This window comes from Oreochromis niloticus, linkage group LG1 (genome assembly GCF_001858045.2).
Source record: "Oreochromis niloticus isolate F11D_XX linkage group LG1, O_niloticus_UMD_NMBU, whole genome shotgun sequence".
Taxonomy (NCBI): domain Eukaryota; kingdom Metazoa; phylum Chordata; class Actinopteri; order Cichliformes; family Cichlidae; genus Oreochromis; species Oreochromis niloticus.
Window position 1 is genome coordinate 30928691 of NC_031965.2, and position 24358 is coordinate 30953048.

General features: G+C 39.1%; 1 protein-coding gene across 7 annotated transcripts in view; it reads left to right on the forward strand.

Moving 5' to 3' along the window:
- Nucleotides 1-24358, forward strand: part of chd9 (chromodomain helicase DNA binding protein 9) — a 70018-nt gene that overhangs the window by 34400 nt on the left and 11260 nt on the right. For all 7 annotated transcript variants that reach the window (XM_025907578.1, XM_005447653.4, XM_025907576.1 and 4 more), the window contains 21 exons: nt 3456-3561; nt 5478-5624; nt 6763-6831; nt 7024-7079; nt 7658-7775; nt 8146-8232; nt 8472-8609; nt 9790-9911; nt 12126-12369; nt 14030-14206; nt 14317-14460; nt 15869-16124; nt 16405-16615; nt 17620-17815; nt 18140-18322; nt 19256-19441; nt 19647-19757; nt 19901-20100; nt 20405-20604; nt 20713-20872; nt 23459-23548. In XM_025907578.1, coding sequence (XP_025763363.1) covers nt 3456-3561; nt 5478-5624; nt 6763-6831; nt 7024-7079; nt 7658-7775; nt 8146-8232; nt 8472-8609; nt 9790-9911; nt 12126-12369; nt 14030-14206; nt 14317-14460; nt 15869-16124; nt 16405-16615; nt 17620-17815; nt 18140-18322; nt 19256-19441; nt 19647-19757; nt 19901-20100; nt 20405-20604; nt 20713-20872; nt 23459-23548 — 3201 coding nt within the window. The remainder of the gene's footprint in view (nt 1-3455; nt 3562-5477; nt 5625-6762; nt 6832-7023; nt 7080-7657; nt 7776-8145; nt 8233-8471; nt 8610-9789; nt 9912-12125; nt 12370-14029; nt 14207-14316; nt 14461-15868; nt 16125-16404; nt 16616-17619; nt 17816-18139; nt 18323-19255; nt 19442-19646; nt 19758-19900; nt 20101-20404; nt 20605-20712; nt 20873-23458; nt 23549-24358) is intronic.

Here is a 24358-nt window from a genome sequence, read left to right on the forward strand (position 1 = left end):
GCACCATAAAGGACAAATATAGGAAACAAAAATGAGTAGAAGTGGTGTCCTCTGCAACCACAGAGGTTATCACATGTCAAGAAACATGACATGGTTGCCAAAGTTTTGAAGTCACCTTCTGATATCAGTTAGTTTTAATGGACAAGCTATTCATTGAATAATGTTTCAGAGGGTTGGTCTGAAGGTCATTTGTTTTGCTCAAGATTGGAAAACATCAGTGAGAACAAATTTAATAATTTGAAATGGTTTTGACCCAATTGATAAAATTCAATATGGGAATTGCATCAATATAGGGTTGACTGTTGGTATTATAAGGTAATTATTTGTTTAACACTTGCCACAGAGACTTTCTGTGTTTCCAGAATCCATGTCCCAAGTTTGGTCTTGGTAGATCTAAGAGTTGCGGACAGTTTTTTCTTGTGTTCACTTTCTCATAAATTTGGCATTTTTCTTCAATATAAAAAATGCTCTTTTTACAGCTGTCTCCTTGCCTGGTCAGGCTGTTAGGCATTTTGAATACTTAGGAGAATGGATAGAATTTTTGTAATTCATTGGTTTTCATGCTGATGTTTTCAAGTTCTTTGCATCAGGGAGAACTAACTGCCACCCAGAAGAGTCTGCTTTTGTACCACTTTTTGTCAGTAAGGGGTTGACTTCAAAGTCTGAGTTTATTCCCTGTCATTTGAGTTACCATATTTCAGCTTGTGGGAAGGCTATCCAGTCAAAGGGAGAATGTACATTAGTACTGATGTTAGTAAATCTTTGGGTGGTCCTGTGTATCAGCCACATAAGAGTTGGAACAGGATGTTACCATCACTAAGATGTGGGTTTTGTTTTTTGTGTGTGCAAGTGTAGAATCTATTTTTCATTACAATGGCAATGGCATCTATGTAAATCACGTGACTCTCGTAAATGCCATGCACACATGCAACAGAGGTTGATACAAATGTACCACACCGGCATCCGTATTTTCTGTCTTCACTGTCTGGCTCAATTGATGTTTCTACAGTCCTCGAGTATCTTGCTTCACAGTTCAAGTTTTCCCATATGGGGGTCAGAGAGATGCTTTAGCCCTGTTATGTGCTGTTAGTTGCCGAGCTGCTAAATGGTGATGTGACACTGCTGTTCAGCAAGACCCATATCACAGCCAGCTTTTATTTAGTCAACGATAAACATTGTGTTCAGTCCCATTTAGCTACTTTATTATTATCATTATTATCAGTATTGTTTTTGTGTTGTTTCGTTTTGGTTTTTGTCTTCTTTTCTTGGCGTCAGAGCTGGCAACTTTCTTTTTTCTTCCACTGTGTCACTCTGACTTGGCATATACCTTAGCCATGTGTAGTGTCAGTAACCATGTACTGGTGTTGTTTTCACAGGAAGTGATGTCATGAGGAAGATTTAACACCCACATAGTCAAATACACTCCCAAGGGCATGTTGCATGGCAACCATAAAGTGTCATTGTCAAGAGGATTTGTGAAATGTAATATCATCCAGAGAGGGGTGGGGGGGGACAGGGACGCCAGCTGAGGGGACAGGTCTTCAGCGTAGTGCTGCTGGAAGTCTGTTGTTTTCTACCTTACACAGTCAGATATTATAATGGGTATGAGTGTTTGGATCACCTGAAATGTATCTAGTCTATCCGACCACTAATTCTATGTTGCTTCAAGTATTTTTCCATGTAGATAAGCTTCAGATGATTAATTTTTTTGACTTGAAAAGTGAAATGCGTGAAAAAGTGTCAAAAGTATGTTTTTGAGGAATTTTATTTTGTTTGTTTTTACTTGATTTTAACTATGAAAAAAATTGTAAGTTTGCATAAATATCATTATAACCCAAATATATACGAAGATAAGACTTTTAAAGAAGTCTTAAGGTTAGACAGGGTTTGGATATATTTGTTGCCCAGTAGTATAGAAAATGCAGTTGGTTTGTTGTGCTGTGGTTATCCCTCGGTCAAATTAACATGTTGCTGGAATAAGAATAAAAAAGGGAATCCCTCAGTCATACCCATTTGTGATTGGATATAAAATATCTTGGAGGAGTAAGGGGGATAAAATGATAAATCGGAAACAACAAAATTAGTGGCTTTAAATGTTAAAGTTGCTATCTTGACAGTTTGTTTCTTTGCTGTCCTAGTTGCACATATTTTTCCTCTCACACTCTTAACACGTTCGAAAGCTCATAGGGAAGAAGATATATATTTCCTATCAATATCACACCAAGCCAAAGATTTACCACTTGTGGCTAGCAAGAGATTATGCATGTGGAGAAGTGCAAGATGGGAAGTGTCTGCATATGTGGTTAGAGAATATATGGAGAAAGGTCACAGAAATGATATGTGACTGAAAGAGAGGAGAGGGGATTAGAATATGAAATGCTGGCAAAAAATTAAAAGCTTGCATATAGTCATTCTGCAGTTTAGTGATATTTGCTGAGATGCTGAAGATATCTGGAGCTCTGGTACTATAAATGTATATTAGACCAAGGTAAGAGTTTCATCACCCACAAACTAGGAATGGTATTTTAAAGAGGAAAAAAATATTTACCAAATTAGGATCGAATGACGTTGGTGTGAATCTTCCATTTAAGGAGGAGCTTTAGCAAAGCACCGAATTCCTCTCTGTATAAACTGAGGCAGCTTCCATTGTGAGCATGTTAATACGTGCAGCCATTCTCTACAATCGTTCCTCTGCTGTTGTTATATGTATGTTGGAGTTTTACATTTAACTGCATTTATTCCTTTTGGAATATACTGCAGCAAATGCTTTTCTTTTTCAATATATATGTGTGCAAGGGGCTATGCATGCGTTCTCTAGTTTTGGTTGTCTTTCCATCCTTCTCTTAGAAGCCATTAATGATAGCCTTTTTGTTAGAAGTAGTTCCTTATCCACCCACTTAAAAGCTGTTAAAATGTCTCACTGTAGATTTAGTTCAAAATAACCCTGTGTCTTCTGAAATAAATGTCAATTCTTTTGAGGTGTTTTTGCTTTATGTGATGAGCTCTTAAAAATGCATTCACTTTGCATTAATATACTCCATAAAGTTTATGCAAGTGCATCTTTACATGAAGAATTGTCAAAAACAATGAACAAGCCAAATTGCCCATGCAGCATATTTATACTTACGCGATAAACAGATTGTAGAATGTTTAGCAGGACTTCATACACCCAAGTTTATTGGGCAGATATTTTTTTTTATCATTTCACATTTAAGAACTCTGGACATGGACACATTTGTGATATAATCAAGATATTTAACAATGTTTTGAAAATAAATGTAGATTAATTTCACGGTGTAGAATCAAGCACGAAAAGGCAGAAAACACTGATCAGAAGCCTCTGGATTGTACCATTAGGGCATTTGTCCAGCTAAAATATGCCTAAAGCGGAGTAAAAATGTTGTACTTGGTACATGTTTTTCATTGGTTTCATGGGGTCTTTTTCTCTCCCTTAGGAAAATTGTCATCAAGATTGGAAAGAAGAAAAGGCGAAAGCCCGAGTCTTCAGAGGAGTCTGATGATGACCCTCCCCCTCAACACACTTTGAAGGATGATGACTCTGTGAGTTCCAGTATAAAGTATACACAAACTTATGCAGACCTGAATACACAGTACAAGCCAACAAGGAACAGGGGCTCTAATGAGACTGGGAGAAATTGGTGCATTTCATTGCCGTTTATCAAACCAAAGTATGAACCTTATACTATGAGCCAACACTAGAATTTTAGGTTGGAATTTGGCTATATTTGACTGTGTTATTTCCCCACTTTATTCAGATGTGGTGCAGGTGTTATTGAGAGCAGACGAGAAATACGAGACTCTTTTTCTGCTAGCTTTCTGATAAAACTTAAGTGGTGTCCTCGGCCTGGCTGTTCACACTGCTGCTGAGCATTGTAGAAGACTTAACAGCTTTAGTCTGATCCTGGAAGGCTCCACTCTCTGGTTCATATGGAGGTCATACAGTGGGTGGCTATCTCAAGTACACATTCTCATCTGTGTTGATGATTGAGAAAACTGACAGCAGAGGTTTTTATCTAGGTCAGAGCATCAATGATAGAATGGCAAATTGAAGTAGGTGTCACCTGAGTTTACCCTTTAGCATTTAAAACACACTTCTGGGCTGTGTGGAGCTTTTCTCACTAGTAGGTTCTGACAGATATCCAAAAGGTTATGAGTGACATAAGTGAATGACTGGGGACGACACCCCACTAACTACAGTGTGTTGTATGATATAATTACGCCCGCTAAGTGGCACCCCAGGACTTAATTAAAATAGTCGGTTGATGACTCATTTATGATGATCTTGTGGAAGAGGTTGACGTAGCTTGGCCGCCAGCTGGAATAGGAGCATGATCTCCTCAGGGGCTCGCTCCTATTGTTGTGGCATGCGGCAGGTTTGAGTCTCCAGCTTTCTGGTCAGTTTGGGTTTATGAATGTGAGGGTATATTTCCACGGGAATACTGTGCTGCACACCTAATTAACTGTGGCTCAGTGGCATTTATTCCTAATTAACTACATATTATCATTAGGAGGGGCTCGTGTATTGATGCAGGATGCAGCAGCCCACGCATATGATAATTATAAAGGCTTGACAGGAAGGACTAGAAAGAAGCTGGGTTTTAGAGCACTTTTTTCTAATTGTAAGGATATTTTTCTGGACTTTGACTTGGTTTTAGTAACGTAAGGTCAGTAATAGGTTATGTTGGGCAATGGCCTGCACAATGGAAAAATCTATATTGTCATTTTGAATACTGAAATTTATAAATGTTAAGTGCTTTTGCCATTCATGTTTTCAACCAGCAAGAAGAAGCATAACATCTGTGATCATAGAATATTGAAGAAAATATATTTGACAATAGACCTGATTATTAGCCTAATGTTTTTCTAATCTTATTCTCAATTCTAATAATAAAATGTTGGAAGTACTGGCAGGGATTTATATGAGTAAAAGCATGCTCATTAGTCACAACTTTAAAACAGTTTGTAGATGTTGTTGCTGTCAGTTTAAATCACACTAAGTGTAAATGCATGTGTCATTTGTCTTAACTAAGCAGTGGGACACTCTGAGCCGTGATAATAAGTCAATCATGAACCTGATCACAGAGCGTGTTTTTTTTCTTTGTGTGTTTTCTTTAGCTAAGTTTATTACCTTGCTTTGGCGACCTATGTGAAGTAGTTACATTGTTGCTTTTGTTAATAAATAACACCGGTTTGAACAGGCACACTAGTTAAGAATGAAATGAGTCCATGCTCAAGATTCTGTTAGCAACATCTGCTCACTCTTGATCAAATCTTCAGTCTTAGAGCCATATGGGAAATTTTCATGCGAAGCAGTCATTAATTACCAATTTTATTTTGCAGTTTCAAAATTGATTAATGAAGTAGTTGAGATTACTTTGTTTTCTCTTTTGTGTAAATGTGCTTCTTACTCCTTTGTTTGGCTTATATTTTATTTAATTTATTTATTTATTTTTTAGAAGAGGCGGTCTAATCGACAGGTGAAGAGAAAGAAGTATGCTGAAGAGCTGGAGACCAGGTTGTCAGATGATGAAGTCAAGGTTATTGTCAAAACCAAGAAAACCAATACTGCAGCATCCAGGGAACCCGCTGTTCAGCTATTTGTAGTAAGTAACTCTGTGGGAAACACGTTTAATTTCAGTTCTTTCAGTTATAATATAAATGGGAAAATACAGCTTCTGTGTATTAACTTGAATCAGTGAATCTTGCATTTTTAGTCATGTGAAAAAGATACAGTACACCCTATGATTGACTAGCTTGTAGAACCATCTTTAGCAGCAATAACTTGAAGTAACTTATTTTCTGTATGGTTTTATCAGGTTTGTGGGAATTTGTTTATGCACAGCTATCTTAAGGTCCCGCCACAGTATTTGAATTGGGTTAAAGTCTGTACTGAGCAACTGCAACAACTTGGTTCTTTTCTTTTCCAGTTACTCTATTGTAAAGTTGCTGGTGTGTTTGGGATCATGGTCCAATGACCCATTTTAGACCAAGATTTTAACTGTCGGGCAGATGGTCTAACATTTGGCTCTAGAATACTTTGGTATACAGTGGAGTTTGTTGGGACTGCATGGTGCCCATGTCCTGTGGCCTTAACCATGTCAACCATGGTGCTTTGTTCTACGACCAAACCTCTCCACTTTGGTCTTGTCTCTCTTTTTCACATGTATTAAGAGTTTTGACTTGAAAAGAAATAGAATTGTTTGTTGAAATCATGCACATAAACATTGTTGGGAAGATCTTATTTTTGTACCATAAAAGAACACAAACACACTCAGTAAAAAACAAAGCAAAACAAAAAACAATAGGACTGCTTGCTCTGCTGAATAGCCTGTTCTTTTCAACATCACACTGTGACGTTCAAACCAGGACCCCTGCAGTAAGGCTTTAAAAAAGAAGAAGGATAATATTCAGTCCTTTTTTTTTTTTTTTTTTTTTTTTTTTTAACGATTTAGATGCAACATCAGAGAAGTTAGAAAGGGCCACAAAAACATTTTAAGTCTTTAAAATAAAATTATTGTCCTCTAATTTCTGTTGTCTAAACCTGCTCTTTTCAGTTCTGGGATATTTTTATGTAATGCAGAGTCACAAATTTGACAAAGGGATTCATGATGTGTAAAGCGTAAGAGAGCATCTGGTGTTTGTTTTTGTTATTGTATTATGAAGACATTTATGCAACTTAATGCTCTGGGGTGACTGTTATGAATTTATCAGTTGACATTAACTATATCATGTCCTCTGTAGGAGAATCCCAGTGAAGAGGATGCTGCTGTTGTTGACAAAATCATGTCTTCTCGTATTGCTAAGAAGGAGGTAAATATTTAATTTGTTGTTTTGCTTTATTTTTTTAACCATTGCACGGTTGTAATAAAAGCTTCTCTTGCAAATTTTTAGTTTGATAGATTTTTGGGTTGTTTTATTATGTTTTTTGTCCCTTATTATAGCACTAAAACTAAATGAAAGCATTGCTTCTGATTATTATGTTTTTCCCTTCTTTTTCTTTAGGTCTCTCCAGGAGTGGTCATTGAGGTGGAAGAGTTTTTTGTAAAATACAAAAACTAGTAAGTTATTCATGTTTAGTTTCTGGGTGGTTAGTGGCATACATGTTTTTGTCTATAGATATATCTATAGAGACACAGCTAACATGAAAGCTAGAGGATGTAATTAAGAACTCTGACTATTCAAACGTTAATACATCGCAGGCATGCATGGGACAACTTTCAGTATTGTCATGTCCTCAATGTTATGATTGCTGTTTTTTCTGTTAATAAATAAGAATACAAATTCTAGTGTATTCACACACCAAATTATCAGTTTTAATGTTTTGGAAATTAAGATTTAAGTGTCATACTCAGCCTCCCAGAATTTTTTTTTTTTGTGTGTGTGTGGCAGATAATCTGTCATCAGCCAGATCACATCCATCATTTCACAGCCAAATGATAACGAGGATGGAAATATGAATGTGAAAACACTTTAATATTTCTAAACAAATATGACTGAGAACAGCATGCCAGTAGATACTGTGACCACATCTGCAATCTGTGATCACACCTGCTGGCCTCAGCAGTTCCCCCAGATGCTGTTTAGGTGATTGCACGAGTCCCTTACCTTACTGATCTTGTGTGTGTGTGTGTGTCAGCTCCTACCTACACTGTGAGTGGGCCACAGAACAGCAGCTGGAGAAGGACAAGAGGATTCAGCAGAAGATCAAACGCTTCAAGATGAAACAGGCACAGAGGGCACTCTTCTTTGCAGATGTAAGGATGTGCGACTGGTTTGTGTCTGGGGACGTACTGCATTACCTCAGTGTCGACACAAATGTTTGGCTTTTATTTTTATTTTATTTTTTTTTGGGGGGGGGGGTCTTTTTGTTGAGGACATTTCTATAAGTGAATGTGGGTGTCTCCACAATTTGGTGTGTCTTTTAGGATGCAACTGCACGTTCAGTACTCTGTTTTTGTGGGGACCAACACATCTGCGTGCATATATTTGAGTCTCTTTACTCACTCCTCATTTGATGCAATATAATGTTTATCTCAGTTTCCAGATGGTGAGTGGGCACTTTGGTTTATTCCCTTTATTTAATCTTTTTCATTTCCTTTTGTGTTTTCCTTCTGTCTCGCTCAGATGGAAGAGGACCCATTTAACCCTGACTACGTAGAAGTAGATAGAGTGCTGGAGGTGTCATATTGCGAGGACAAAGATACAAGAGAGGTAAGCGAATCCTTTTTCATTTCATCACATATGTGAGTTCTGTATTTGTCTAAGTTCCTGAACGGTTTTCATGGTTTTGTTCCTTTCAAAAGATTCTCCACTCTAGCAATGTCTTTGTATCTCAGAAATGCCCAAGGCCATCCTAATGGGCTTCCTTGCAGCCTTTGTTAATATTGTAAAAGCAAAGCTTGGCCTCACTCTAGTCTTTTTCAGTGCTAATTCTCCTCTGCTTGTTACAGGAAGTGGTGTACTACCTGGTGAAGTGGTGCTCTCTGCCTTATGAAGACAGCACCTGGGAGCTGAAGGACGATGTAGATCAGAGCAAGATTGAGGAGTTTGAGCAGCTGCAGGCAGCCAAGCCAGACTCACGCAGGGTGGTAAGTTGTGCCTGCCAGCCTTCTTCAGCTATCACTGTATTTCCATGTTTCTTTATCACTCTTGTGCGTGTGCGTGTGCGTGTGCGTGTGCGTGTGCGTGTGTGTGTGTGTGTGTGTGTGTGTACACACGTATTACAGTGATCTAAATAAGACAACACTCACACAGGGGTGTGAGCAAGCTTGAAAGACAAACACTTGCTGTCAATCACTTCAACATCAGTGAATGATGTTTTTATTGGAAATGTAAAACTAGGAAAACATTTTCTATTGAAGATTTGCAAGATGTACTGAACAGACTGAAGTCAAAATTGGGAGGAAAGAAATGGACTAATCTTCAAAGAAAACAATGTTTTTTGTTTTTGTTTTTTATCATACTCTATAGTTCCCCCTTTACTGAGCAACAAACAGTTGTATTTATAACCAGACTACACAGAGATCAGTCATGTAACTTGTACTATGAATACTGACAGTTTTTGTTTCAGGTTATCTTTCATCTTTTATTTCCCTGTCCACTACAATAGTTCACACTTTGCATACCTGTGGTTGTAACAGTAGGTCAGTTTTTACAACACCCCTGTGTATATATCAGATACATTGACATACTCTTTATGCGTGCAATGTTACCATATAGGTTTGCAGATGCAGCAAGGTTGGCTTGCTGGAGATTTTGTTTTTATATTGCATGCATCTCACACTGCTGGATTTCCTTATTTTTTTTATATATTCTAAACCATTGTCATTCTCCAGTTTGCTTAAATAACCAACATTTTGCTTATGACCACTGATGCTAGCTCCACATCCAATTTACTATTGTATAAGTTACAGATCCTTTAGCCTATCTCAGCTATAGTACACCCTGGATGGGGTGCCAGTCAATTGTACGGTCATAATGCTAACATTATGTGTAAGAAATTAGAATAGAATAGAATAGAATAGAATAGAATAGAATAGAATAATCCTTTAATTGTCCCACAAGGGGAAATTTGGTTGTAACAGCAGCCAAAAAGACACATATACAAACAAACAGTACACAGGACACAGAACAGAAACATACACAATTTTTCTTACATATTTACATTAAGGACAAATTGTGTCATGCATTTGTAATATTTACATTCTACTGAAAAGTGTTCATCAAAAATGTAAAGTTAACTTCCAATCTGCCATGTATGTCACTTAGGAGCGTCCTCCTGCCAATCTGTGGAAGAAGAGGGAACAATCGAGGCAATACAGGAATGGCAACAGCCTCAGGGACTACCAGCTAGAAGGAGTCAACTGGCTTCTTTTCAACTGGTACAACAGGTTAGTTTTAAGCACTGTGAGTATGCATACCTGTAAAAAATCTGCAGCTAATGTGAAAAACCCAAAGAGCTTTTAACTAGTATCACAGTACAGAAATGATGCCATCATGTAGTTTTTGTAGTTGTCAGCTGGATATCCATGATGTTAATTTCCCACTCAGCCACACCCCAGAGATGCTCTATTGGGTTGCAATATCGCAACCCAATAGAGAACTTGGAGAGCATTTCATTCCATTGAAGTCATTGCTATGTTAAAGAAACCTGTTTGATAAGATTTGACATGATTTAACAAGATCCAAGAGAAGCCAGCATGAGCGAAATATGCTCTCTTTTCCAAGTCCCTGTTAGTATTCTTGCTGCAGCATTTTGGATCAGCTGAAGGCTTTTCAATGAGTTTTAGGAGGGCCTACTAATAATGAATTACAATAGTCCAGTCTAGAAGTAAGAAATGCATGAACTAGTTTTTCAGTATCACTCTGAAACAGGGTATTTCCAATTTTAGAGAGAGTGTACAAATAAAATAAAGTACTCCTACGTATTGTTTGTTATGCACATTAAATGGCATATCCTGGTCAAAAATGGCTCCAGGATTCTTCACAGTGTTACTGGAGGCCAAAGTAATGCCATCCAGAGTAAGGATCTGGTTAGATACCACGTTTCTAAGATTTTAGGGCGAGTAGAATAACCTCAGTTTTATTTGAATTTAGAAGTAGAAAATTTGAAAATCATCCAGGTCTAACTAATTGGTGTGTGTTATCTTGCTTAATGGATAATGTTGGGTATTACCTGCAAAGCAATGAAAATGTATGCTATGATACATGATATTGCCTAAGGGAAGCATATATAATGTAAACAGAATTGGCCCTAGCACGTAACCCTGTGGAACGCCATAATTAACCTATGGTGTTTGAAGAGGACTCTCCATTTACATGAACGAATTGGAGTCTATTTGATAGGTATGATTCAAACCAACAACAGTCAACTGTATGAAACGTTGCACAGAGCCCCCCGCCCGACTCCCACCCCACACACACACACTTCTTTTTAATTTAAGTGAAATCAAATTTAATTATGGAACCATTGTTTTATAAAAATAAAGGCACATAATTTCATACACATCACAAATTGCAGTGGTTATGTAATGTGCCCTAATTTCATAAAGGTAATAATATTTTGTTTTTTATACTTCAGAGATGTGCTTATCCAATTCTGTGGTCTCTTTTGGGGATATAATATGTAGTCTTGCTAATCTGTTTAGTGTTGTACAAAGAGGTTTGTTTGTTTGTTTTCTTTGCTCTATTTGTATCAGTGCAAATTGGATTAATAACAGAAAGTTCCATCAGTTCAGGATACTGTAGTATATTTGATTTATTTTACATATATTTTGTGTTTCAAGAAGAGTCTTTTGGGTGTATTGGGATTGCGGATTATAAATAATGAATGATTTATCTTGTTTTGAATCCTGCATGTGTGGGACCATCTTGTGTTTTTCTGTATTCACATTATTTGCTTAGGCCTGTGAGGGTAGTCAAATTTCCTGTCAAGGTGCATACTCCTGCGACATTTGCTTTTCTTCGCCTACAATCTCAAAAGATGTGTTGCACAGTACATCTGCTGAACACAGTGTCAGTGCGCTTGCATTAACCCTGGGAATTGGTTTTGTTATGTGTGAGCATGCAGGAGTTTGTGTATGCCTACGCAGAGAGATTCATCAAAAGTAGAGAGCTGCTTAAGAGGCCAGTGGGAATATCTGCACGTTGCAATTAGCATCAAGACATAATACCCCCACCCACTGGACAGCTGAATAAATGGTTAGCTGGAGTACACCACGCAGCAGAGGCAGTTGCATTTACCATTGTGTGTTGTATGATATCTTGGGACTGTTATTACTGCTGATTATCTTGTTTTCACTGTTTTTTTGTTTGGTTTTTTGTTTGTTTTTTAGTGTCACCGGAGTTCTGCATTTTCCTTTCGCTTTCTTGCTCTTCCTCTTTTCACCTATTCCCCTGGCCGTCTGTACATATTTTGTATATCGTTAGAAGAGAAGAATTTCTCATAATATACACCACTCTGTGTTTGTGATAAAATTACATACAGTACTTGGATTCAAAACATTTGTACCCCCCCACACCTACTTTAGTTTTTGTACAAAGCAGGGAATTTATTTTCTCCTTCTTTCTTTTTGTCCTAAATCCACTGTGTTTTCTTTTCTAAGACGGAACTGCATCCTGGCAGATGAGATGGGCCTAGGGAAAACAATACAGTCCATCACTTTCCTAGAAGAAATCCATCGCATTGGAATCAAAGGGCCCTTTCTCATAATTGCCCCACTCTCCACCATCGCCAATTGGGAGCGGGAGTTCCGTACCTGGACCCACCTCAATGTCATCGTTTACCACGGAAGCATGGTCAGCAGGCAGATGCTCCAGCAGTATGAGATGTATTTCAGGGATGCACAGGTAAATGAATATATCAAGTGCAGAAAATTTTAAATTTTAAAATGAGATTCAACACAAGAATTCACAATTGTTGCTCTTGAGTACAGTAGTTCTTATTTTACAAGTACCAGTGTTATTCTGTCACACAATAAAGAGAATAATATAGGAAGGAGCCCTTTAAGAAACTGAAATGTGTTATGTATTACTTTAAAAAGAGAAAAACTGCATCCGTTCATATAGTTTTGGCCAATGTATAGTAGGCACCGTAGTGTTTGTCGAACACCACGCTGGCTGTTTTTGGCAAGCAGAACTCAATTCTGCTGTGCTTACCTTTTAGGAGTGAAAGGCTATGATTCACTTTGATTAAAGTAATCACAGTGCTTTTTAAAAAACAGCAGCACTGTGTCAGTAACATGAAATCCTACGAGTGGTGTAATGATATGTTTCAAAGCACGAGGCCTTCTTATAACAATAGGAGTCGGATATTGAAAAGCCAGGAAAACCGTGATTATATGTGCAACACAAACGCCAGATACCCTTTACAGTCCTATAGCTAGTGCAGCAACCTCATTTAACACCATGTTTTTCAAGGAAAACTCCTCTGCCGTAAGACAGGAACAAGCAACACTTCAAGCACAGTGGATTTCTGTGCTTGGTGCAAGTTGTTTGTAAGGTTTGTGTCAATGCTGTGTTTAGAATTGCTTGAAAAGGTATCACTTTGTAGCTGTATTGATTTTTGTCAGCCTGTATAAAATATAAATCTATAAACAGCTTGGGTTTGCTCACACTGGGAGAGATAACGTTTCAACAAATATCTGGTTTATAATACTAAGATATGCATATAGCAAGAATCCAAATGGGGCCCGTGCCTGACAATATGTAGGCTGCTAGGTAGTTAGTGAGCCTTGAACAGAAGCTTTATGTGGTTGGCAGGCCATGTGATGTGTCACAGCAGGCAGTTAGGACCTTTTAGTATTCTGACGAACCGTAGGAGGAATCTAAGGCGAGAGGAGAACAGAGTGGAGCCGCCACCAGCCTGTCTCCCAGGCAGCCTGTGATGTCATAGCAGCCCCCACGGGGAGATCTCTGTCATCGCTGCTCAGGCATATCAGAGTGACTGACTCCTCAACAGCAGCCTGTTGGCTGGCTGGCTGGCTGTGGGAGGGGGTTACTGGATAACTGAGTATCCCTTGAGGACTGTTGTCAAGGCAATGGATACAAATGGAGGGGCGGGGGAAAGCAAAGCTTCCCCAGACAGACAAACAAATAAACAAATAATAAATACTCACTGGCAGGTGCTTGTGTACTGGATATGCTGTAGATAGCCTCCTAACCATAAAGTATGTTTTTCGATGTTTGAGAAGTCTAAATAAAGGAAACCCTGTGTTTGCTGTCAACAGCTAAAAAGGTTGCAAATATGTAGGTTTCTAATGTCAACACAGAAAAGGGCAAGCTGTGTCAGAAGAACTATGTACCTTTCATATGCATCTGTGTATAGCACTTTTTCCAGTACATTCTTCCAGATTCAGTACTTGTGTTATCGGAAAACAAAATTGTTTTAATCACAAAACACACTGAGCATACTTTAGCTGATAAAATGTGATATTTTAACTAAGCAAATGCAGTGCCTCCACTTTTGAAACGGATGAAATATGTACACTTCTCCCCTTTTTGTCTTCAGGGTCGTATCATACGTGGTGCCTACAGGTTTCAGGCTGTTATTACCACATTTGAGATGATTCTTGGAGGCTGTCCCGAACTCAATGCCATAGAGTGGCGCTGCGTTATTATTGATGAGGCCCATCGTCTCAAGAACAAGAACTGCAAGCTGCTAGAGGGATTCAAGCTCATGAACCTGGTAGATAAATCATGAGCTTAGAGAAAATTATTACACATTGTCCAAATTTTATTCAGAAATACCAATTGAAGCAATTTTCACTTCACATTTAAACTCTTGTCCTCTTCAAGGAACACAAGGTCCTGCTGACAGGTACTCCTCTCCAGAATACAGTGGAAGAGCTCTTCAGCCTGCTTCACTTTCTGGAACCGGCACGCTTCCCTTCTGAAAACACCTTCATGCAGGAGTTTGGAGACCTTAAGACTGAAGAGCAGGTGAGCTTAGATATGTGCACATTCTGTCTCAAAGGTTTTATTCTCAATATTCTCCATGACACAAATACACCTTAGAGAAAAACTGCATAAATGTGTGTTGTGTTGTTGAGCTTTTATGGCTCTATACGGGACCTTAATATTTGCAGAATCTAAAAGAGATCTTTGTTTTCAGGGTTGGTAATTTTTTCATGAATGGGCAGCCAAATTTCAAACACACCGCTCATCAGATGTGAAGATACTGTTGGTACAGACGGAACCCTTGAACTGGGGCCTATTCTAACTAGGGCACAGTCATAAAATACACATATCCAACACATGTTGAATAATAACAACTGATAACAGATATTAGATTGCTCAGTGCTGGACTATGTGACAGTTTCGCATTTTCTGCTACATACTGCTGTTTGGCATTTCATTTTTAGTCAGTGTTACTAAAGAGGTGTTCAATGGAAGGCTGTTAAAAACATCTCAATGTCAGGAGTGTGGAAGTTGAAAAATTTGGAGCAGCCAGCGTTCAACACATGGAACTAAATTTAGAAATGTGTAATCCTTTTCATAGTAAAAGCTGCTGGTGCTGTTAGGAGACTTATTTTCTCCACACAGCATAACTGATATTAGATGAAGTCCTGCACAGGGTGTGTAATAAAAAAAAAAAGCTTGTAAAGCTGGTCCAGTCCTTGGAGTGTAATAGTATCTATGCAGTGATGCTGCACTACAGCACAAATTCATGATTTGTGAGATGTAGGTCTTCATAAGATGAAGAAATTACTAGATATACATATGAGATGGCCTAGATTATATCTCTTTGGCAAGCTACAATAATAATGATAATATAAGGAAGGTGACTCTGTAATATAAAATACTGTGCTTGGGTCAGCTTTACTCTTCAGCGACTTCTGCTTTAAGAGCGAAATTGTATGTGTTACTATGGTTGCGCTTAACACCAAAATGATGCAAATAGTTTCCCCACTGTGACATTTCTTAACAGTAGCTGGAAATGAAAATAATTTTACAGTCAACTGCTGAGCTAACACCGAGTTACACTTCTAGCCGGTGATTATTTACATAATGTATGTTATCTACTTTTAGAGGTTCTTTGCATCACCCACTATACTTGTGAAATACACATTTCCATGTGTAATGATACGTGTATGTCTATGATATGGAACAGAAATTGAATTTCTTCATTTTTTTTTTTTTGCTGCTCTGCAATTTTTTAAATACACTTATTAAATGCAATGAATTTCAATTTGGAAATGGAAATTTGATGACTTGGATAATACTGTTCGTTATAACCCAATACAGCTACAGTTGTATCCTTTTCAAACATACAATTTTTAGCCCCCAAACAAGTGCAGCGTAGAAGCAGCTGCCAAAGGTGAGTTCAAACTGTTTCTGTGACCCACAGGTGCAAAAGCTTCAGGGTATCCTGAAGCCTATGATGCTGCGTCGTTTGAAGGAAGATGTGGAGAAGAAGTTGGCTCCGAAAGAGGAAACCATCATTGAAGTTGAGCTCACCAACATTCAGAAGAAGTACTACCGTGCCATCCTAGAGAAGAATTTTTCTTTCCTGGCTAAAGGAGCTGGCCAGGCAAATATGCCCAACCTGGTCAACACAATGATGGAGCTAAGAAAGTGTTGCAACCACCCCTACCTAATCAAAGGTAGGACAGTGCTGAAAGCTTGAATAAAGAAGTTCTGTAACAACTGCAAAGTAACAACTTTTGTTCTCACCTTCTAGAGCTAACAGCCAAATTTAGCAAATTTAAGTTCTTACTTTTATCTGCTTTTTTATGGTACACAAGTACCATATTGTTCTTGTTTCTCATATAATTATGCTCTTATATATCAGTCATTGAACTGAAATCTGGCTTTAAATAAAATAATCAACTTTGACAATACTGCTTCACTTTTTTTAATGCGTCCATGTCTTTGCTATGACAGGAGCAGAGGAAAAGATCCTAGAAGACTTCAGGGAAGTGCACAGCCCTACTGCCCTAGACTTTCACCTGCAGGCTATGGTGCAGTCTGCTGGGAAGCTCGTCCTCATTGACAAATTGCTGCCTAAAATGAAGGCAGGAGGGCACAAGGTGCTCATCTTCTCCCAAATGGTGCGCTGTCTGGACATCTTGGAAGACTACCTCATTCAGAGAAGGTAACAGGATGTAACTAGACAAACTATAATCCTGCAGTTCAAATGTGATATCACCCTTACTCACTGACCTTCGACCTGGTTCTATCAAGGAAGCACCATATCTGCTGTACACAACCAAACAAGTTTTTAGTTGTACACTTAGTAGTAGTTTTAAATGTTCCTTTCAACCTGCATTGTTTAAATTTCTAATTTCCGTTATGTTCAAAGAGATGTCAAATTATCACACCAAACTGCCAGTCACTTTACGTGACAGCCTGCTATTTTAATCTTCTCTTTAGCACTTTTAACTTGATAATGTCTCAGTTCCATCACAGGGTTTTAGGTTTAAATTTCAGAGTGCGATACACGGAACTATTTCAATCAATATACATGAATTTTTTTTCCCTCTTTCATCAAAGATATAAAGCTAATGTGTACAAACTAAGGTACGGCTAAAGCCCTTCACTGTCCTGTTCTAGCTCTTCCTTTCTCTTTCTCTTCTTTCTTTCTACTGGCTGCCCACCAGAAGCTAGAACAAACCTGAAGCTATTGTAAACATGTGAGGTGCTGTGCAACACAGACCTCAGACAGGGTTCAGCAGTAGGTTACAAAAGCCCTCAGGGCTCCATCACATTAGACAAGTGGGAGATTCTGAGGTTTCTCTTGAGTGGAAGTGGATAACCCCAGGAAGAGCAAGGGGTAGGATTGTAGGAGGGGATGATTGTGGACACGAGGATGAAAGAGCATACTCACCTCTTGTAGAAATAGTTTTATATTTCTCGGGTTAAGAAAAAGGGAATACAAAACAAGAACACTTGATAGTGTGCAGACCATAAGTACTGTGGTCTTGTTTTGAGTATGGATAAATTAAATGGCTGTTAAAGAATAACGGCCACATTTTAAACATACCGAGGTGTTTGATTAGATAAGCACTGTACCTGGATCCCATGTACAAGAACTCAGAATAAGTGATTTAAAAAGGTATTGTACAAACATTCATCATGTTTATTTCATTTATGTTGCAGGTATCTGTACGAGCGTATTGATGGACGGGTTCGTGGAAATCTGCGACAGGCGGCCATCGACCGCTTCAGTAAGCCTGACTCAGATCGCTTTGTTTTCCTTCTGTGCACAAGAGCTGGTGGGCTGGGAATCAACCTCACAGCAGCAGACACCTGCATCATCTTCGACTCTGACTGGAACCCACAAAACGACCTGCAGGTAGGACTCAGCAGTGGGTTCAGTGAAATGCTGTAGATTTTGTTTTATTGCTGTTTTGAGAAAGTGGCATACTAGCAGTTATCTGAGATCTGCTCATGCAATTGATAGGCAGCAAAACTAGCCACCATGGGAAGTGCTTTACACTGTGTCCAGTCAAAAGTACATGTTGTGAATGCTCAGTCATTCCACAAACAACTTACATGTTGTTTGTTGAATCTCATTTTAATGAGTCATTTAAGAAGAGCTGTCTATCAAATCATTGTGTAGATATTAAAACAAATTATGTGGTCGGTGCAGTTTCCTCAGTTTTTGTATACTTTACAGGCCCAGGCTCGCTGCCATCGCATCGGTCAGAACAAGGCAGTGAAGGTGTACCGTTTGATCACCAGGAACTCGTATGAGCGAGAAATGTTTGATCGCGCCAGCCTCAAGTTGGGTTTGGATAAAGCAGTGTTGCAGAGCATGAGTGGCCGAGATAACAGCCTGGGAGGAGGCACTGGCGGAGGGGTAAGTTTGAGAATTGTCCATACGGTCTGGAATAGAAACGAGTAGTTAAATCTTGAAATCTTGTAAATTAGAAACCATCTTGCAACAGAATTACACGAGCCCCAGCGCCAGTGACTAATGCCTCATATGGGGAGATGCAAATAAATTATAATAAAATGTTTTTCGTTTTGTTTTTTTAATCGAAGTGTTCTGTTTATTGTTAACGAACAGTACACTGTCCGCTCTCTTCTCCAGCTTTGCCATCTTAAACTCTAAAAAGCTGGATATGAAACAAGTTAATGATCTCCTGAAAATTATTCCATTTATAAAAGACAAGAGATGAATGCTGCATTTCTTTCAGCTGCCATTCCAGTAACATAAAAGTTGACATACATACCCGGGATACTGAATTACATTAGGAGGACACTGTAGCAAATGGGAAATGACACTAAGCCAATTTTTTTCTTGTCAAGCCAACAAAAAAATAAAAACTAAAACGTGAAGGTCACTCTTAAAATTTCCACTTGAAGTGTAACCGATCCTATTAGAGTCTAATCTGTTTGTGAGAGAGTGTGTCAACACTGTGAGGTGTGTAGGTGGATGCTTAGCTGCAGTTTGTGTCCCCTGGGAGTTATATGAACTGTAAGGAGGATGTATTAGCAGTTTTCTACATCTGGTCTGACTGAACATATCTGCATACTAAACAAATGCTGGGGTTGGATATATAGCTGCTAATTTTGTGATTTTAATAATTCGCTCTATCTGTGTGCCTGCATTTAGTGAGCTATTTCTGCCAACTGGGGATTTGATCAACTCATGCATTATGTAGTGCCATTCCTCCTGTGGTTCCATTTCACACCTGAAGTCTATTTTGTAATCTGTGAACTATTATCATGTAATTATAACTGTGTTATAGTTTCATGACTTTAATGTGAATTTTCCTTTACCTTACAGGCTGTGCAGCAGCAGCTGTCCAAAAAGGAGATTGAAGATCTGTTGCGACGTGGGGCCTACGGGGCAATCATGGATGAGGAGGATGAAGGGGCCAAATTCTGCGAGGAGGACATTGACCAGATCCTGCAGCGCAGGACAAAGACCATTACCATTGAGTCTGAGGGGCGAGGATCCACTTTTGCCAAGGTAAAAAACAAGAAATCTGATAAATAGAACTTGTTAAGTACAAATGATTTAACATCAGCTTTATCACCTTTTGTGCACATGAGAGTGTGGAGATTGCATATCACTGGCTTTTTAAAATGTTCAACCTGTGCCAATTCCTGACTCAGGCATACAGGGAAAAACAAATATGATTATGACTTAATGTGATTCTGATGTCTGCTTTCAGGCCAGTTTTGTAGCATCTGGAAACCGTACAGACATCTCCCTGGATGACCCTAATTTCTGGGACAAGTGGGCCAAAAAGGCTGACATTGATATGGATATGGTCAACGGCAGAGTGAGTACCAGACTAAAATGGATACAATATCCACAGAAATGGATAATTGGAATGTGACATACACAGGACATCTATCTGAGATACATTCCTTTTTAACTGCATAACAGACATAAAGTCCATGAATTTTTTTTCCCCCTCTACAGAACAGCCTGGTCATTGACACTCCTCGTGTCAGAAAGCAGACAAGGCCCTTTAGTGCCACCAAGGATGAGCTAGCAGAGCTTTCAGAGGGCGAGAGTGACGGTGATGAGACCAAACCTAAGCTCAGACGAAACTACGATCGCCTGAACAGCTATGGCCGCACAGAGTGCTTCAGAGTAGAGAAGAACTTGCTTGTATATGGGTAAGATAAATTTAATAGGTTTAACCTAATACTAACTATTAAATAACATAGCTGGTATTTGGAAGGACTCACCTGAATTTTTGTCAACAAAGAGGCTACTGAAAAATTAGTAATAGATTGAATTAAACATCCTATTATCTCCACTTGAATTTGTCCATTCACATACAAACAAACAAGACCATCAGGATTATAAATTACAGCAATATACATTTTTACTTTAACACTAAAAAAAGTCATCCAAACTGAGTCTGCTTCTATACTCAAATGATTATTCCTAAGTGTGGCATTCCCATTCTGTTTCCAGATGGGGTCGTTGGAAGGATATCCTCAACCATGGCCGTTTTAAGAAGCAGTTGACTGAGTGGGATGTGGAGTCCATCTGCAGGGCCTTGTTGGCCTACTGCCTGGTCCATTATCGTGGAGATGACAAAATCAAAAGCTTCATGTGGGACCTCATCGCCCCTACTGAGGATGGACGCACAAAGGAGTTGCAGAATCACCTAGGTGAGTCTCAGCAATTCAAGCCGACATTTACTGACTTTATTACAATCAGTAAGTAGTAAGAATTAATTTGAACCACAACACTTTTTTTTTTTTAAATTTTTTTACTAGGCTTGTCTGCCCCAGTTCCTCGGGGGAGAAAGGGTAAAAAGATGAAGACCCAGTCTAGTTCTTTTGACATCCACAAGGCTGAGTGGCTCAGGAAGCACAACCCTGAGCATATGCTTCAGGACGATGGCTATAAGAAGCACCTGAAACACCACTGCAACAAGTAAGTATTCACTTATGGCTCTTTTCATCCAGTATGATTTTCATCAATTAAGACAAATAATGTTCCAAATGACCAAAATATAGAGGTTCTATAATGCTATTTCAAAAGCATTATAAGATAAAAGAGAGTATGCATTTAACTGGCTTATAGTGGAGATGGGGACTAATTGTCTATTGCTGTGTTGTTCAGTCTCCTGTGCGTGAGAAAGAGGTGTGTGAGTGCTGATGTAAACCTTTAAGCTATTATAGAAACTGGCAGGTGGTGATTATTCTCTTTTAACAAAGATGATCTCGATTTATTTTTTGTGTAATGAAGCCTAAGTGTATGAAAATACAGTTTGCGCATGGCTCAAATTTTAACCGCGGCACCTTCGAGCCACAATAATTAGGAAGCACTAAAACATGTATTGGAGCTGACAGTCCACTGATTGATTAACAGACTTCACGTTGAGACTAGCTGATAAGAATCTTCATGAGACTTCAGCCCATCTAATGGCTGTCATAGATCTCTCTTATTTACAGAGGGGGGAACAGCGCTATAAAACAGAGAGCTTGTGTCCATTGGGCTTTGGATGCAGAGCACTGAAGCTTCCATAGAAAGTTCTCCATTGTTTCCTTTTCCAGTATTGCTGAATCCAGGGATTGTCTGATATGTGACACGCCGGGCAATTGGGGACATGCAGCTAGCAGGGTTTGCTGACTTGTGCGTTTTCCCTCTCAGGACCTGGAATGTGACTGGTGGGGTGGGGGTGTGCACTGGCTTCTTAACAGACCCACAAATGTAGGACACAGCTCTTGCACAGCAATGGATGCTATAGGAAGAAGGGGTGAATTACTATAGACTGTTTCCTAAAAGACTTGAAAAGTTTAAAGCATCAACAGGTTATGAAACTGGGTCATAGTGGGTGATAACGATATGAACGTCTTGGACCTTACTGAATAAAATGCAGTAGATTTTTCTTTTTCTTTTGTTTACTGCATACTGGAGAATATAATTATAAAAATATACTTATACTATGCAGGTTTAAGAAGGCATTTTATGGTCAGTGCGTGTTTTGAATGAGAATATTTTCTATGATGAAGAATCTCTCTGTTACGCTGATGGTGTTTTCTATGTACAGCCCATGAGAGATTTTTTGCATGCCACTCATGTCAGACATACTTGGGTTATTTGTTTTTGAAAGACTGTGTTTGACTGTGCTGAGATCCTCTGCAGCCTCTCTGAGTGAACCACATCTCTCACACACAAACACAAATGCAACTAACAGAGGCTTGGAAAAGGGGTGATGAAGGGTTGTGCTGACAGGCAGAGGAAGCAGCAGCTGCTCCTGGGCGGGTCCAGTCACACAGGAATATGGAGGGTGGAGGACGGAGGGAGGAGGACGTTCAGCTCTAATTTACCAGAGCCACAAGCCCAGGCCGGTCAACACAGACATCCATCACTCCTACAGACGGACAGACTCCGGAGCCCTCCGGTTGTTCATGGTCCTGTCAGTAAATGAAAGAAGGATTTTGGGCTCATTTATAACAATATTTAGCCTAGTTATACCAGAAGAAAGATGGAATGCCTGACATGATATATTTGTGAGTAGCAGCCCACAGTTTTTTCAGTGCTCTTGATAGAAAAGCTGTGCTGAAAAGAAGCCTTGGCAGGAGAAGCAATGGATCCATATGATGATGTATGAATATAGTGGTATAAGTGATGAGAAAAAGTGGTCACAAATACAAGGAAGCAGACTAGCCTGCCAACAATGGTACTAACAGAGATGTGACCTAAAAAATCATTTTAGGATTTTTCCAAATTTATTCATTTATTTATTTATTTTTGTCCTTGAAACCTTAGAGCCAGAATTGGCCAACAGGCATCATGATGTATTCTTACAGAATGACTAGACCGTAGGTCTTCATCACCAAGAAAATCTCAAGGCTTGCTAAACGCTACAGCTCTGGTACACGAGCACATCGGTTCCCACCACTTCACTGTGTCTGTGCTCAAAGCCTGCTGCCTGTAATGTGCGATCATGCATCACAGAGCTAATGTCTCCCCTGTGAGTCAGCCTCCTCTCTACCTTGTCAGCCTCGACTTCCCAGCCTTCATCTACTGCCAGTACAACCACATGACAACTGGAGAGAGACGCTTGTCTGTTCATTCAGTCCTCAGAGCCGAGCTGTGGATGTGCTCATGACTCCCTTGTGACGTCTATACAATAATGTCACTTTAAGTGATACAATAATTCATAGTTAATTGATCAGGGTTGGCGCATATGCCGGTCTCTTCAGAAGAGTTGTGTAGTGTCTCCTGCTCCGTCAAAGGCCTGTACAGTGGAGTATTTATAGCTGTACTTTGCTCTTAGTACACATTAAGATGAGAGATTATAGGCATAAATTGATGAATGTGACTAAATGTATAAGTGAAAATGAAACGAGTATACAGTAATGTGTAGTTTGACCACACATTTAATTGCATTCTGCCCAACAAATTGGTGAGTCTGAGTGCGTATGTCTGTGTATTGTGCATTATTTCTGCTTGCTCAGCAGGGCTGAGTGGTCAGGGCTTTGTTCTGACCAGTGGGTTTTCTCTGTGCAGGGTGCTGCTCAGGGTCAGAATGCTCTACTACCTGAAACAAGAGGTGATAGGAAGCCAGGCCCAGAAGGTGCTAGATGGTGTGGACTCCAGGTGAGTTTGACTCTTACCTAGTCTGATGTCAACTTGGGTTCCTTGCACTGAGAATTAAAACCATTTATCGCTAAGACAAGATTTTCCTGCAACTATTATTGCTTTTGTCTCCTTTAAAATGTAATTTGGCAAACACTATACACTTCTTAGGACATAACTCATCTGTTTATACTTAGCAGTAGACAGCTTTTAAACCTTTATGCGGCGTTTTTATAATTGTACAGTAGTCCCAATCTCACTGTACAGAAAAGACCAATGGATTACGCAGCCTTAATACAACAGTAAAAGCCTTGATAGAGATGTTAAATGACAACTCTGGTTGAAGGGTTAAAGGCGTTACCACGGACTTCTCTCCTGGAGTGGTGTCATTAGCCTATGGTATCAACCTGTTGAGGGAACAAATGATCAGCCACATTCATTAGAAGGTTGCAGAGCTCCACCTGCTGGTGAAAGACGGGACTTATTTATTTTCTGCTCAAGAACAAAATGGTTCAACTACAGTGCTTTTGCATCTTTGACGCGGTTGGATTTAACACTAAATTCACTATAGCAACCTTATTTGTATTTAAGGTATAATGCCACATTATCATCTTTTCAAAAACATGTCAACTGTCATGAACATGAAATTACTATTTACATTTTACAAATAGCTTTGTATGGATTCACAATAAAAAAATGTATTGAAGAAAATAGATGTAGCAGATGTAACATTTTTTTGTCTTTTTTAAGTTGTTTAATCAAATCCAGCTGCTTTTTAAAAATACATCAGGAAGTATCTTTTGAAAAACGGTCACAGCTATCAGCAAGTAT